The sequence below is a fragment of the Natrix helvetica genome, assembly GCF_964273705.1.
Source record: "Natrix helvetica genome assembly, chromosome: 1".
Taxonomy (NCBI): Eukaryota; Metazoa; Chordata; class Lepidosauria; order Squamata; family Natricidae; genus Natrix; species Natrix helvetica.
Window position 1 is genome coordinate 8,060,333 of NC_138548.1, and position 12,370 is coordinate 8,072,702.

General features: G+C 47.0%; 1 protein-coding gene across 2 annotated transcripts in view; it reads left to right on the forward strand.

The window, feature by feature from the left end:
* The window catches only part of KDM4B (lysine demethylase 4B), a 250,925-nt gene that overhangs the window by 121,245 nt on the left and 117,310 nt on the right, over positions 1–12,370 (forward strand). For both annotated transcript variants that reach the window (XM_081941246.1, XM_081941247.1), the window contains exon 8: positions 2,671–2,774. In XM_081941246.1, the coding sequence (XP_081797372.1) occupies positions 2,671–2,774 (104 nt within the window). The remainder of the gene's footprint in view (positions 1–2,670; positions 2,775–12,370) is intronic.

A 12,370-nucleotide genomic window follows, 5' to 3' on the forward strand; every position in this document is an offset into this window, starting at 1 on the left:
GGGCTGCTTGCCTGCCTTATCATCAGGGTGAAAAGCATTTCATTTCCATAGACTTCAACAAACGGAGAAGGCTAGCGAACAAATAATACCAGGGCCGCTGCAGTGAAACTCCCTTGTTCGGCTTCTTGTAATTCATTTGCATGGCACACGGCTGCCGTAATCATCAAAATGTTGGCAGAAGGTGTTTGCTTGATTGAGCAAGAAAATATATATATACATATATTTCCAAGAAGGGTCCAGGTTTCAACCCGTACCTTGCACGATGAACGGAGTGCCTTTAACACATTTAAAAAACATACGCTTGCACTGGCTTTTATTAAGCACTTTTTATTTCATTATAGGGGCTTATTAAAATAGTCCAACGTCGCACTTGCGTTTCGGTCCACAGGCTGCCCTAAGGCGTATAAAGCTAAAATCAGAAAGCCAAGCAAACGTCCCCCCCCCCCTTTTTATCTGCGGTGTGGTACAAAGCTTCCCTGCTGTGGAGCTCAATTTATAATAGATTCAATTTAGAGGTACATGTGTAACTTAAAAGAGCTGCCAAGTGTGGCAAACGGCATTTCTGTGTTGCCAAAATTGCGTGCAGGGGAGTCCTTGACTTACGACCACAATGGATCCCAACATTTCTGTTGATAAGCAAAACGATTCTTCAGTGAGCTTTGCTCCATTTGCCCCACCGTTGCTAAGTGAACCACTGCAGCATCTCCCAAAAGTGTTTTTTTTTTTCTCAAGAGGCAACTGGACTTTCTGGTTTGTCTTTGAAGACGTTTCGCTTCCCATCCAAGAAGCTTCTTCGGCTCTGACGGAATGAAGGGAAATGGAAGGATTTATATTCCTTGCAGACATTTGCATCCTTTTAGAGCAGGGGTGTCCAAACTTGGGAACTTTAAGACTTGTGGACTTCAACTCCCAGAATTCCCCAGCCAGCTGGGAGTTGAAGTCCACAAGTCTTAAAGTTCCCAAGTTTGGACACCCCTGTTTTAGAGAGTCATTCAATTTTTTTTTTTAAAAGCACAACCGTGAGCTGGATGGCTGAGAATCTCCATAGACAACCACTGCAGTTAAGACAACTCGGTTGTTAAGTGAATCAGGCTTCCCCATTGACTGCTTGTCAGAAGGTCGCAAAAGGGGATCACTTCACCCCGAAGGGACACTGCAAGCTTCCTAAATAAAGTCCCGGTACTGTTTTCCGAAGGAAAAGAATTGTTTTTGATGCTGATAAACCAAATGAAGCTTTCCTTTTACCTGCATCGGTGGGCATGGACAGGTTGTGTGCAGGGGAGAGAAATACACACTTTCTGCTTGTTACTTTATTAGTGTGACACTAGCAATAGGCAAGAGCAGAGTTTTCATCCTTTTTTATTAGTCCTGGATGCTGAAGGCTACTGTATAAGTGTAAAGCCCAGTCTTTGCAGGTGTGTGTGTATGTGAGTGTAAATGACAGAGAGATATATTTTTGTTTTCTCTTTCCCTCTGTCCTCCTCTCCTCCCCTCTCTCCCTCTCTCCCTCTCTGATTCTCCCTTTCTTTCTCTTTCTCCCTCTTCCCCTCTCCCTCTTTTTCACCCTCTCTTTCTCCCCCTCTGTCCCCTCTTTGCTTCTCTATTTCTCTTTCTCCTCCCCTCTCCATCTCCCCCCCCTCCCTCTGTCTCTTTCATATGTATGCACACAGTTTTATAAGATGTTTAATCTCTCTGCTTGGGTGTAAACATTTAGAAAATCTACAGGGCTACAGGAAGCCAGCTAGCGTCACCAGGGGATGTATGACTTGGAACCTTGACATTTTGTTTAAAAAAACGATTGTCGCCTCTTCTTTGATAACCTAATCTTCCTGGCCAAGAAGGTTAATCACTCTCCCAGTTTCCAACCCTTTCTACTTTTGAGAGAAGTATCATGGGCTGTTTCTGTACATGTGGCCAAGGGTGGACTCATCTGTGTGCAACAGGTTTTCCTATCCTTGGTGATGCCCCAAGCAGAGCTATATGGATCCCTTGCACTCACTGGTGGGCTCTGCCTGCTGACTTTATCCTTACCACCAGTAATGGTTTTCTCTTACCTTTGCTACTGGGAGCGCACGTGTGCGCTCACTTTGCTCGTAGCACTTCTGCGCATGCGCAGAGTGTCCATGATGACATCTGGGCAGGAGGACAGAGCCTCCCGCCGCAAACGGTTCACCTGAATCGGGGCAAACCGGCAGAATACCACCTCTGCTTACCTCGTATGCATGTATGTATGTATGTATGTATGCATGCATGCATGCATGTATGTGCATTTGCTTTTTGGCTTCTTTATTACATTTCTGAAGCGCCCATCTCCTTAAAGTGGGATTCCGGGCAGTCCTCAATAAAATGTTAAAATATAAAAACAGTACATATAAAAATTTAGAAATGAATAGTTAATTTGGCCTCTTAGTCATCTTGCCTTCAGTTTAGAGAGAGTGAAATGCTTGTCTGAAGCGGGCAAGGCCCCGTCTGATCTAGGAACCTCTTTGTGATGCCCCTTTTTCACAGCTTGTTTGTGCCAATGTTTAAAATGTGTTCCTTGCCTACCCGATAACCTTTGAGATTATTCGCAACTTCATTTTTGTTGCTCTAGGAGATTGCAGGTATTTCTTGAGACCTGGTGATCCTTAACTCTTGTTTCCCCCCCCTGCCCCCCTTCTCCTTTTGTAGGATTTTTTCCTGGGAGTTCTCAAGGATGCGACGCCTTCCTGCGACACAAGATGACCCTCATTTCACCGTCCATCTTGAAAAAATACAGCATCCCTTTTGACCGGGTAGGTACCCAGGCTGTTTGCAGGAACCCTTCTGCCCAGCCTTCCAACGTTGCCCTCTCCAAGGGAGGAGGAGCAGGAAAGAAAAAGAAGATTCTGGGACACCGGGGTCAGGCTGCAATAGAAACAGGGACCACTACAGTAGTCCTCGACTTACGCCCATATTAGGGACCGGAATATTTGATGTTAAGCGGTTTGGTTGTGAAGCGAGACGTTGTGTGATTGCACCCGGCTTGACAACCTTTTTACCAGGGTTGTTCAGTAAATTGCATGGCTGTTCACCGAATCACGTGGTTCCCCCATTGACGGTTTGTTGGAAGCTGGCTGGAAGGTTGCAGTTGGTGATCACATGAGCTCAGAACCTTGCAAGTTGAGGTCCACAAGTCTTAAAAGTTTCCAAGGTTGGAGAGCCATGGTTTAAATCAGGGGTCCCCACCTGTGGGCCACAGGCTATTCGCAACCGGACTGTGTGAGTATTGTGGGTGCTCATGGCCCCCCTCTTACAGGCTCTCGGGGCTTCACTTGCACAAGTGTCAAGGCGCTCACAGCGCCACTCACCTGAGCAACAGGTAATCCACACATGTGCATACACATCTGCTTACCCCTCCCACAAAACCATCCCTTCTCCTCCCCCCCCCCCCCCCCCGCTACGGGCTGTGGTTTATAAATCAGCCAGTTACCCAACTGGTGGTGCGCAGAACCATTTTTTATATTGCACTAAATCAGGGAAGGATACGTGCAGTGAACGCTTGTGTTGCTGTAGGGAGTCTCCCCCCTTTGGGGTCTTTTTGTGTGGGTCGGAGGGGGACAGAAATTCCAACTTGGGGTCTGCTTCAGCCTCCTGGTGGGGGGCTTTGGGCGAAGGCTGGAGGGAAGCACCGCTGGTGGGGAAGAGCCGGAGGGCCTCGTTCCAGTGGGACTGCATCATGGCCTGGAACTGGCTGACCATCTCAGCCCACTGAGCCTCCAGGGGCCGTTACCTGGCCTTGCACTCCCACAGGTCTTTCCTCTGCTTGGAAAGCCTATGCTCCTAGTCCTCAGTGAGGTGCTTCTGCTGAGCCTCCTTCTCGGCCAGATCCAATTTGAACTGAGCTGTTTTGCCAACTCTTTCTCAATGGGGGCTGCTTAGCTCCAACAACTGCTTCCTGTTGGGTCCTAAGGAGCCCAGGTGGAGAGGCGAGGCGGGGCTGGGGAGGGTCGCCTCAAGGTTGATGCAGTCTTCCATCCTTCTGAGATTGGCAAAATGAGGAGCCAGGTTGTTGGAGGCAAAAGCCTGCTTTTGTAAACCACTGAAGAGAGGACTGTAAAGCACTTTGAAGCAGTATAGAAGAAGAAGCGCTATTGCTATCTCTCTCCTCTCACCCTCATCTCATTGAGAACTAAGTTTCAAGCTTGGGCAATGAGACCGAAATGTGTTGCTAAATATAACTGTATCTCCAGGTACACATTTCTACATCTTGACTTTGTTATTGTAAACCAAGCCTTATGCTTGGGAGGGTGGGAAAAAAAACACCTCTATATATGTAAAAGCACATCCTGCACCAAGAGTTTTCGGGCTCACTCAACTACCTGAATAATGAACTTCCCATCCCAGTTTTGCAGATATGCAAATGGCGGCTTGGTTCAACCCCAGGCCTCCAGCTGGGCGAGCAGATGGAATGCGGGGAGACTCTGGTTTGGAGGGCTCAGCGCAGGCTGTTCGTACAGGTGGCTCGGGACGAGATCCGGCATCTGAATTAAACCGTTGTGATTACAAGAGGTGGGGTTTTTTTCCCCCTGCATAACTCATTCGGGTCGCCCTGCGTTCTGATTTCACCTTACATCCATGGGTTAATTGTCAGTGTCGGAGGAACATATTTACATGGCAGAATAAGGGGAAAAGGGCAGAGGAGGGAGACAAAACACATGTGCTCAACGCAGCAGTTGTTATTATTAAAAAAAAGAGAGAACATTCATAGCTCAGTTGAATGAGGGCTCCCTGATGCTCTTGAGTTGGGTGGTTTTCTTGCAGATGTTTTCATTACCCAACTAGGTAATGTCATCAATGCCAGGAGAGAGTGGGGTTTGTAGAGAAGAGGAGTGTGGGGTCCTAGGTGCTCTCTCTGAGATTGGTTGTTTTCTTGGAGGCGCTTCATGACCCAACTAGGTAACAACATCAGTGTTAGAAGGCAGTGGGATTTAGTCTTTGTTTATATATTAATGGTTGCCCTCTCAATGTTGTGGCAAGATTTTCTTGGTGGTTCCTTGAGTAGGCTGCTGTTTACTATTTACTATTGTTTGTCTGAGTTGGTAGTTCCTTGATTGGGGTATCGTTTACTGATTGATTGTTGGTCTAGAACAGTGATAGTTAACCCTTTCACCACCGAGGGCTGAAATTGGAGCACCCGCCGGAACCCAGAAGAGAACTGGCATGCGCAGCGGCCAGCTGCTATCTTCCGGGTTCTGTCATGCGCAATGGCCACCTGGTCTTCGTGCGAATGATGAGTTCTAGTCTTGTGCTAAGCATGAAAGCCAGCTGGGTGACTTTGGGCCAATCACCAGGAGTCTGTAAGTTCTAGTCCCACTTTAGACATGAAAGCTGGTTGGGGGCCTTTGGGCCAGTCCCCTTCCCTTAGCCCAACTCATCTCACAGCGTTGTGGCAAAAATAGAAGGAAAGGCTATTATGTATGTTTGATACCTCGAATTATTTATAAAGAATAATAAAGCAGGATACATATAAATAAGTTACCCAATCCTAAAAAATAGCAAATATCCCTTCTTTTTTTGTAACATTCATTCCTTTCTGGGGAAAAGCACTCCAGAGGGAAGGCTCCACGCTGCTTCTCAATTGAAGGCAGCCCTTACCTCTGCGTAAGGCCCATCCTGCCCAGCCAGTGGGCCCTGTAGTCCAAAAGCATCTGGAGAGCAACTGGTATCCCATCCAGGATCTGCCCACCATGATGGGGGGGGGGGAATAAGGAGGGATCTGATCATGACGCCTTGACAGATGGATGTCATTTTTCTCGTGGCGTCTAGAGCCATATAATTTAATATATTAAAAAAACCTTACATTGACCTGATAGCAAATCAACGGCTAATGCAGTGCTTTCAGCAGCTGCCTTATTTAAAAGTAGACTGGAAGATGAAGGACATCGAATGGCTGTTTAAAAAAGAAAAAAGAAACAGCCAGAAATCATTCTGTCTCCATACTAAAGCTGTCAGGAAGAGTCGAGGAGGAAAAACCCTTTTAGTCCCCGATGCTCTAAAGCATTTCCGAATGGTGGTCTCATATGCCTAATCCCCCCCTTTGTCTCCCATGCCTCCCTTTCAGCCTGTCCTTCCACTCTCCTTAAAATACCAAAAAAATAAAAAAAGATGTTTTTGTGTGTGTGTCCTCTGAGTCAATGGCATTAAGCAGTCTTGAAAGGAGGACCCTTCACAGCAGGGAAGAATATGAAAATAAGATTCCTTCGATGAGAAGGAGGCTCAATTTTCTCCGTTAGGGGCTTTTGTGTAGGGCTGCTTTTTTTTTTTCCCTGACACCGGATTCGTTACAGTGAGTCAATTTTGGTCAGCTGCAACATGGGAGGAAAATCAAGCCCCCCAAAAGGGTCCCTTTTTTGACTCCGTCACAGAATTCACTTGAAAATCAAACGTAGAGAAGCAGGCTTAGAAGGTTGGTAAATCCTGACCCTTTTCGGTGGAGGAAAAGCAATGTTAATTTATTATTTACTAAGAACATTTATAGGGACGCGGTGGCTCAGTGGCTAAGACAGAGCTTGTCGATCAGAAAGGTTGGCAGTTCAGCGGTTCGAACCCCTAGTACCGCGTAATGAAGTGAGTTCCCATTATTCCCTCCCTGGGACTCGGGAGGCTAAGAATAGATGGGGGTGGGCCAGTCAGGGGTGGTATTTGCCGGTTCTCTGAACTATTCAAAATTTCCGCTACCGGTTCTCCAGAACTGGTCAGAACCTGCTGAATCCTATGTCTGATCTACATCTATCTGTGTCTACATATGTGACTGTCTGTCTATCATCTATCTATGTCCACATCTATCTATATGTCTGTGTGTATCTTTGTCTATGTATCTGCGTGTCTGTCTGTCTTTCTATCTTTCATCTAATCTATTTCTTTCTACATCTACCTTGTCTAAAATAAGTATATTTGTCCCAGCTTCTTCCAACCTACTGTGGCAGTTCAAAACCATGTAAAAATGCAAGTAGAAAAATAGGGACCACCTTTGGTGGGAAGGTAACAGTGTTCCATCTTCTTTGGCATTTAGTCATGACGTCCTCGGACAGCGCTGGCTCTTTGGCTTTGAAACAGAGAGGAGCACGGCCCCCTAGAGTCCTATTTGCGTGGGGAACCTATACCTTTAAGACCATTTGTATGGCTGCCCAACTCAATCATGGTGACTTGGCTTAACAAAACCCAAATCCAGCTATAAACCTCCACAACCCTCGTGACAACTCAGGTAGTCCTCGACCGACAACCTCAATCGAGCCCAAAATTCCTGTTGCTAAGCGAGAAAGTTGTTAAGTGAATTCTGCCCCATTTTACCCCCTTTCTTGTCACCATCATTAAATGAATCGCTGCAATTGTTAAGTGAGTCTGGCTTCTTCCCCATTGACTTTGCTTGCCGGAAGGTCGCAAAAAGGGATCACATGACACCCCCACACACCCCCCACACCCCCCGTGACATTGCAACTTCCATAAATATGAGCCAGTTGTTTTGACCGAGGCTTCCCAAGAGCAGGAAGCCAACTCCTTGTCCCAGTTAAAACCCCTTTTATTAATTGACTGTGAATTCTGCTCATTCACGTCCAGCAAAGTCTTTCAGGGGAGGATTTATGGTCACAGACCTTCTCTGGCTTGGAGAGCTGCCAGGCCGAGAACTGCAAAACTTGGCCAGGAGCCTCGGAGAGTCATGAACCAATTAAGGGAACTAATTGTCTCCTGCAAACTCCACTCCCCTTTCGCTCCTCTTTTATTTCCTCTGGGAGGGGCCATTCATCGTCCACCTGTGGCCTTACTCCCAAGTCAACCCCTGTTCTTTAGCTGCTCCCTTCGTCTGGCCACTCTGCGCATGCGCACACTGGGAACAGGCTCCAGCTGTTCTTCTGCCTCACTGATGTCTGACTCTGAAGGCAGCTGATAACTGTCAGACGGCCCTGGCCCCCTCTCTGCCTCCGACACAGAGCCCTCATCCGAGCCTTCTCCAGACTCCAGGACCATCCCAGGTTCCTCCCCAACCTCCTCACTGTCTGAATCTGCTGCCAGCTCCATTGGCCACGGGTAGGCCACAACACCAGTTGCCACACATCCAAATTTGAATCACGTGACCGTGAGGACGCTGAAACAGTCGTGTGAGAAATGGTCCTGAGTCATTTTTTTTGGTGCCATTGTAACTTGGAACAGTCACTAAATGAACTGTTGTAATTCAAGGACTACCCATAGTCAAGCAACCACTTGATAGCCTGTATATAACCCTAGGGTCCTCAGGCTCATTGGCAAAGCCATATCTTCAGGTCCTTTCAATGATCAAGGTGAGGTCAATCATCTCTGCAGGGCTGATGTTCCCTGCAGAGGGAGAGAGAGCCACCGCAGAGGGGGCCTAAAGACAGGGGACCCATAATCTTATTTCCAATCTGATCTCCACAGGGCTGATGTTCTACAGGAGGGAGCCGCCACAGAGAAGGCCCTTCTTCTTGGTGCTGCCTAGTGCAGCGATCACCAACTGTTGTTCCAGTGGGACTGCATCATGGCCTGGAACTGGCTGACCATCTCAGCCCGCTGAGCTTCCAGGCGACGGTACCTGGCCTTGCACTCCTGCAGGTCTTCCCTCTGCTTGGAAAGCCTATGCTCCTAGTCCTCAGTGAGGTGCTTCTGCTGGGCCTCCTTCTTGGTCGGATCCAATTTTTGCCAAATCTTTCTCATGGTGGCTGCTTAGCTCCAGCAACTGCTTCCTGTTAAGGCACTAAAGAGCCCAGGTGGGGAGGCGAGGAGTGGCTGGGAGGGGAGAGGGGAGTAGGGGCTGGCGAGGCGCCCCTTGATGAGAGTGACATTGAGTTGGCCACGCCCACCCAGTCACATGACCACCTAGCCACGCCTACCCAGCCGGTCATTAGGCAGATCATATTAGTGGTCTGCGGAATTTAAAATTATGAATTTAGTGGTCCCTGTGGTCGGAAAGGTTGGTGACCTTGGCCTAGTGGACCTCTTTAAGGCAGGGGACCCATAACATCTTATTTCCAACCTTGTCTCCATAGGGATGATGTTCTATGGGTAGCCACCACAGAGAAGGCCCTTCTTGGTGCTGCCAGGTAGACCGCCTTAAGACAGGGGCTCCATAACATCTCCTGCCTCCCCGCTCTGGTGGGTCAGGTAGATGTAACTGTGAAGAGACGGTCCTTCAAATCACCTGACTCCAAGCCACGTAGGGCTTTAAAAGTGACACCCATCACCTTGAGCTGGACCTGGAAGCAAATTGTTAGCCAGTCTGTGCTACTTGCTTAGGTGGGCCAGCCTTAATTTGCAGGAGAGACAATTAGTTCGCTTAATTGGTTCGTGACTCTCCGAGGCTCCTTGCCAAGTTCTGCAGATATCTGGCATGGCAGCTCTCCAAGCCAGAGAAGGTCTGTGACTGTAAATCCTCCCTTGAAAGACTTTGCTGGATGTGAAGGAGCAGAATTCACAGTCAGTTAATAAAAGGGGTTTTTTGTCGGAACCAGGAGTTTGCTTCATGCTCTTGAGAAGCCTTAGTCAGAATAGGGTTGTGGGGAGGCAACACCCCCATGGCCCCCATTTTGGGCCTAGTAGGCCTTCCTGCAGCCTCCTGGGACCAAAAACAGACCAGGGGGGGAGGGGGTCCTTGCGCATCAGACACCCAAAAATCAGCCGCCCGGTGGAAGGCGCGCATGCATGCACGATGGAGCTGAGCTGGGGCGACGGCTCGTGTGCTTGCAGAGAGGACTGCCTATCACCTCTGCCAGAGGTTCTCCAACACGACTCTACAAATTCATCTGCTGGCTTTAGTTTTTCATCATTGCCAAGATTACCCTCTGATACTGTAATTTTCAGATCCGTTGGCCTTCTTTCCTCATAAAGTCTTGTGTTGCTATAAAACCATTCAGGTTGTCATCCAACAGACGGCCTTGTCGGTATCCAAGCACACACAACACTTTCCTACACCACACGTCTTTAATGTCATATACAATGTTTCTTATAGATTTATCCATCATTGCATAAGATTTGTGTATGTATAGGTAGGTAGTCCTTGACATACGACCACAATTGAACCCAAAATTCCTGTTGCTAAGCAAGACAGTTGCTAAGTGAGTTTTTGACCCATTTTACAACCTTCCTTGCCACATTTGTTAAGTGACTTATTGCAGTTGGTAAGCTAGTAACACAGTTGTTAAGCGAACCTGGCTTTTCCTTTGACACTGCAACCGTCATAAATAGGTTGCCAAGTGCCAAGTATTCTAATTTTGATCAGGTGATTATGGGGATGCTACCAAAGGTCGTAACTGTGAAAAATGGTCATAAGTTCCTGTTTTCAATGCCATTGTAATTTTGAACTAAGCGAATAGTTGTAAGCTGCGGACTCCCTTGCTTGCAGATAAATTAGCTCAAAGGTATTCCCACTTTTGCGAGGGAATTTTGAAAATCCTTCCTTCCCCCTTCCCTCCCTCCCTCCTCCCTTCCTTCCTTCCTTCCTTCCTTCCTTCCTTCCTTCCTTCCTTCCTTCCTTCCTTTCTATGTTACGTTAACTTTGCGTGTCCTCCACTTCAGTCAACAGAACTTAATGAGAAATTTGTTTATTCTCGAAAATGTCTGCAAAGCTAAATATTTTAAACCTTGCTTGCCTAGTATCGTAATAAATAAGAATCCCATTTTCCCATATATTTCCAATCCAGTGACATTTACAGTGATGAGAAAAATGGGCTTCCACTCTCAAATGATCTGTGAATTTAGTGTCGTCGTAAATGGCGCCTTGGTTCTTGACATCCTTTCTCTGTCACCTCCTTCTGAGGATATTTGTCTCAGTCTTGATTTCCTCTTTGGTATTTTGGATTTATACTCCTCCCGCAGGTAAATCCAAATGAAGGGAGGGAGAAATGTTTGGGAGAAAGAGAGGAATGTATAAAGAAACCTAATAGAAGAGTATTGATGTACAGGACTTTATCTGTGATAGGAGCTGTAATGCCTCTCTACTTTTGATCGTCTTTTCCCACAGATAAATTTTGAATTTGCTGCAGCTCAGTTCTCTGAAGAGCTGGTTAGTCGCATTTGGAGTGGGCATGCCTTGGATTTTACTCAAAGCACTAGCAGCAGAGATAAATTCATTCTTTTTGGCTAGCCGGGATAAGGAAGCTGAAAATCAAAGCTTTCATAAAGCTGCCTGTTTCTCTTCTTTTTAACATTGGGTTGATAGTCCCCTGCCTGCTCCTCTCCCTTAGCTTCCTTCAGTGCGTACCTTAGTCCAGTGTTTTTCAACCTTGGCAACTTGAAGATGTCCGGACTTCAACTCCCAGAATTCCCCAGCCAGCATTCGCTGGCTGGGGAATTCTGGGAGTTGAAGTCCGGACATCTTCAAGTTGCCAAGGTTGAAAAACACTGCCTTAGTCAATCCTTGGCTTCATATATCGATGAATCCAAAGAGGTTTATGTGGACTTGGGTGGATTAAAACAGAGTTGGAAGGGACCTTGAAGGTCTTCTAGTCCAACCCCCTGCTTAGGCAGGAAACCGTACACCACTTCAGACCAATGATGGTCCAATCTCTTCTTATAAACTTCCAGTGTTGGAGCATTTACAACCTCTGGAGGCAAGCTGTTCCACTTGTTAATTGTTCTCACTGTCTGGAAATTTCACCTTAATTCCAGGCTGCTTCTCTTCTTGATTAGTTTCCATCTGTTGCTTCTTGTCCTGCCTTCAGGTGCTTTGGAGAATAGATTGACCCATTCTTCTTTGTTGCAATCCCTCAAATACTGGAATATTACTATGATGTCACCCCTGGTCCTTCTCTTCTGAACTTATACAGAATAGCACAGTTGGAAGGGACTTTGGAGGTCTTCTAGTCCAACCCCCTGCTTAGGCCGGAAACACCATACCATTTCAGCCATATCCAACATCTTAAAGGCTTCCAGTGTTGGGGCATTCACAACTTCTGGAGGCAAGCTGTTCCACTGATTAATTGTTCTCACTGTCAGGGAGTTTCTCCTCAGTTCTAGGTTGCTTCTCTCCTAAGGGTAACTGAATTTGTTACTGGGGGGTTGAGCTCTCCCCAATCTTTTTTCCTAACAATTTAAAATGGGGCTTGCATTTTTACAGTGAAGTTGTGGGAGGACCAGTAGTCCTCAACTTACAATCACAATTGAGTCCAAAGTTTCCATTGCTAAGCAAGACAGTTAAGTGAGTTTTGCCCCCGTTTGCGACCTTTCTTGCCACAGTTGTGAAGGGAATCCCTGCAGTCGTTAAGTTAGTCACATGGTGGTTAAGTGAATCCGGTTTCCCCATTGACTCTGCTTATCAGGAGGTCGCAAATGGTGATCACATGACCCAGGGACATGGCAACCGTCATAAATATGAGTCAGTTGCCAACTGTTCAAATTTTAT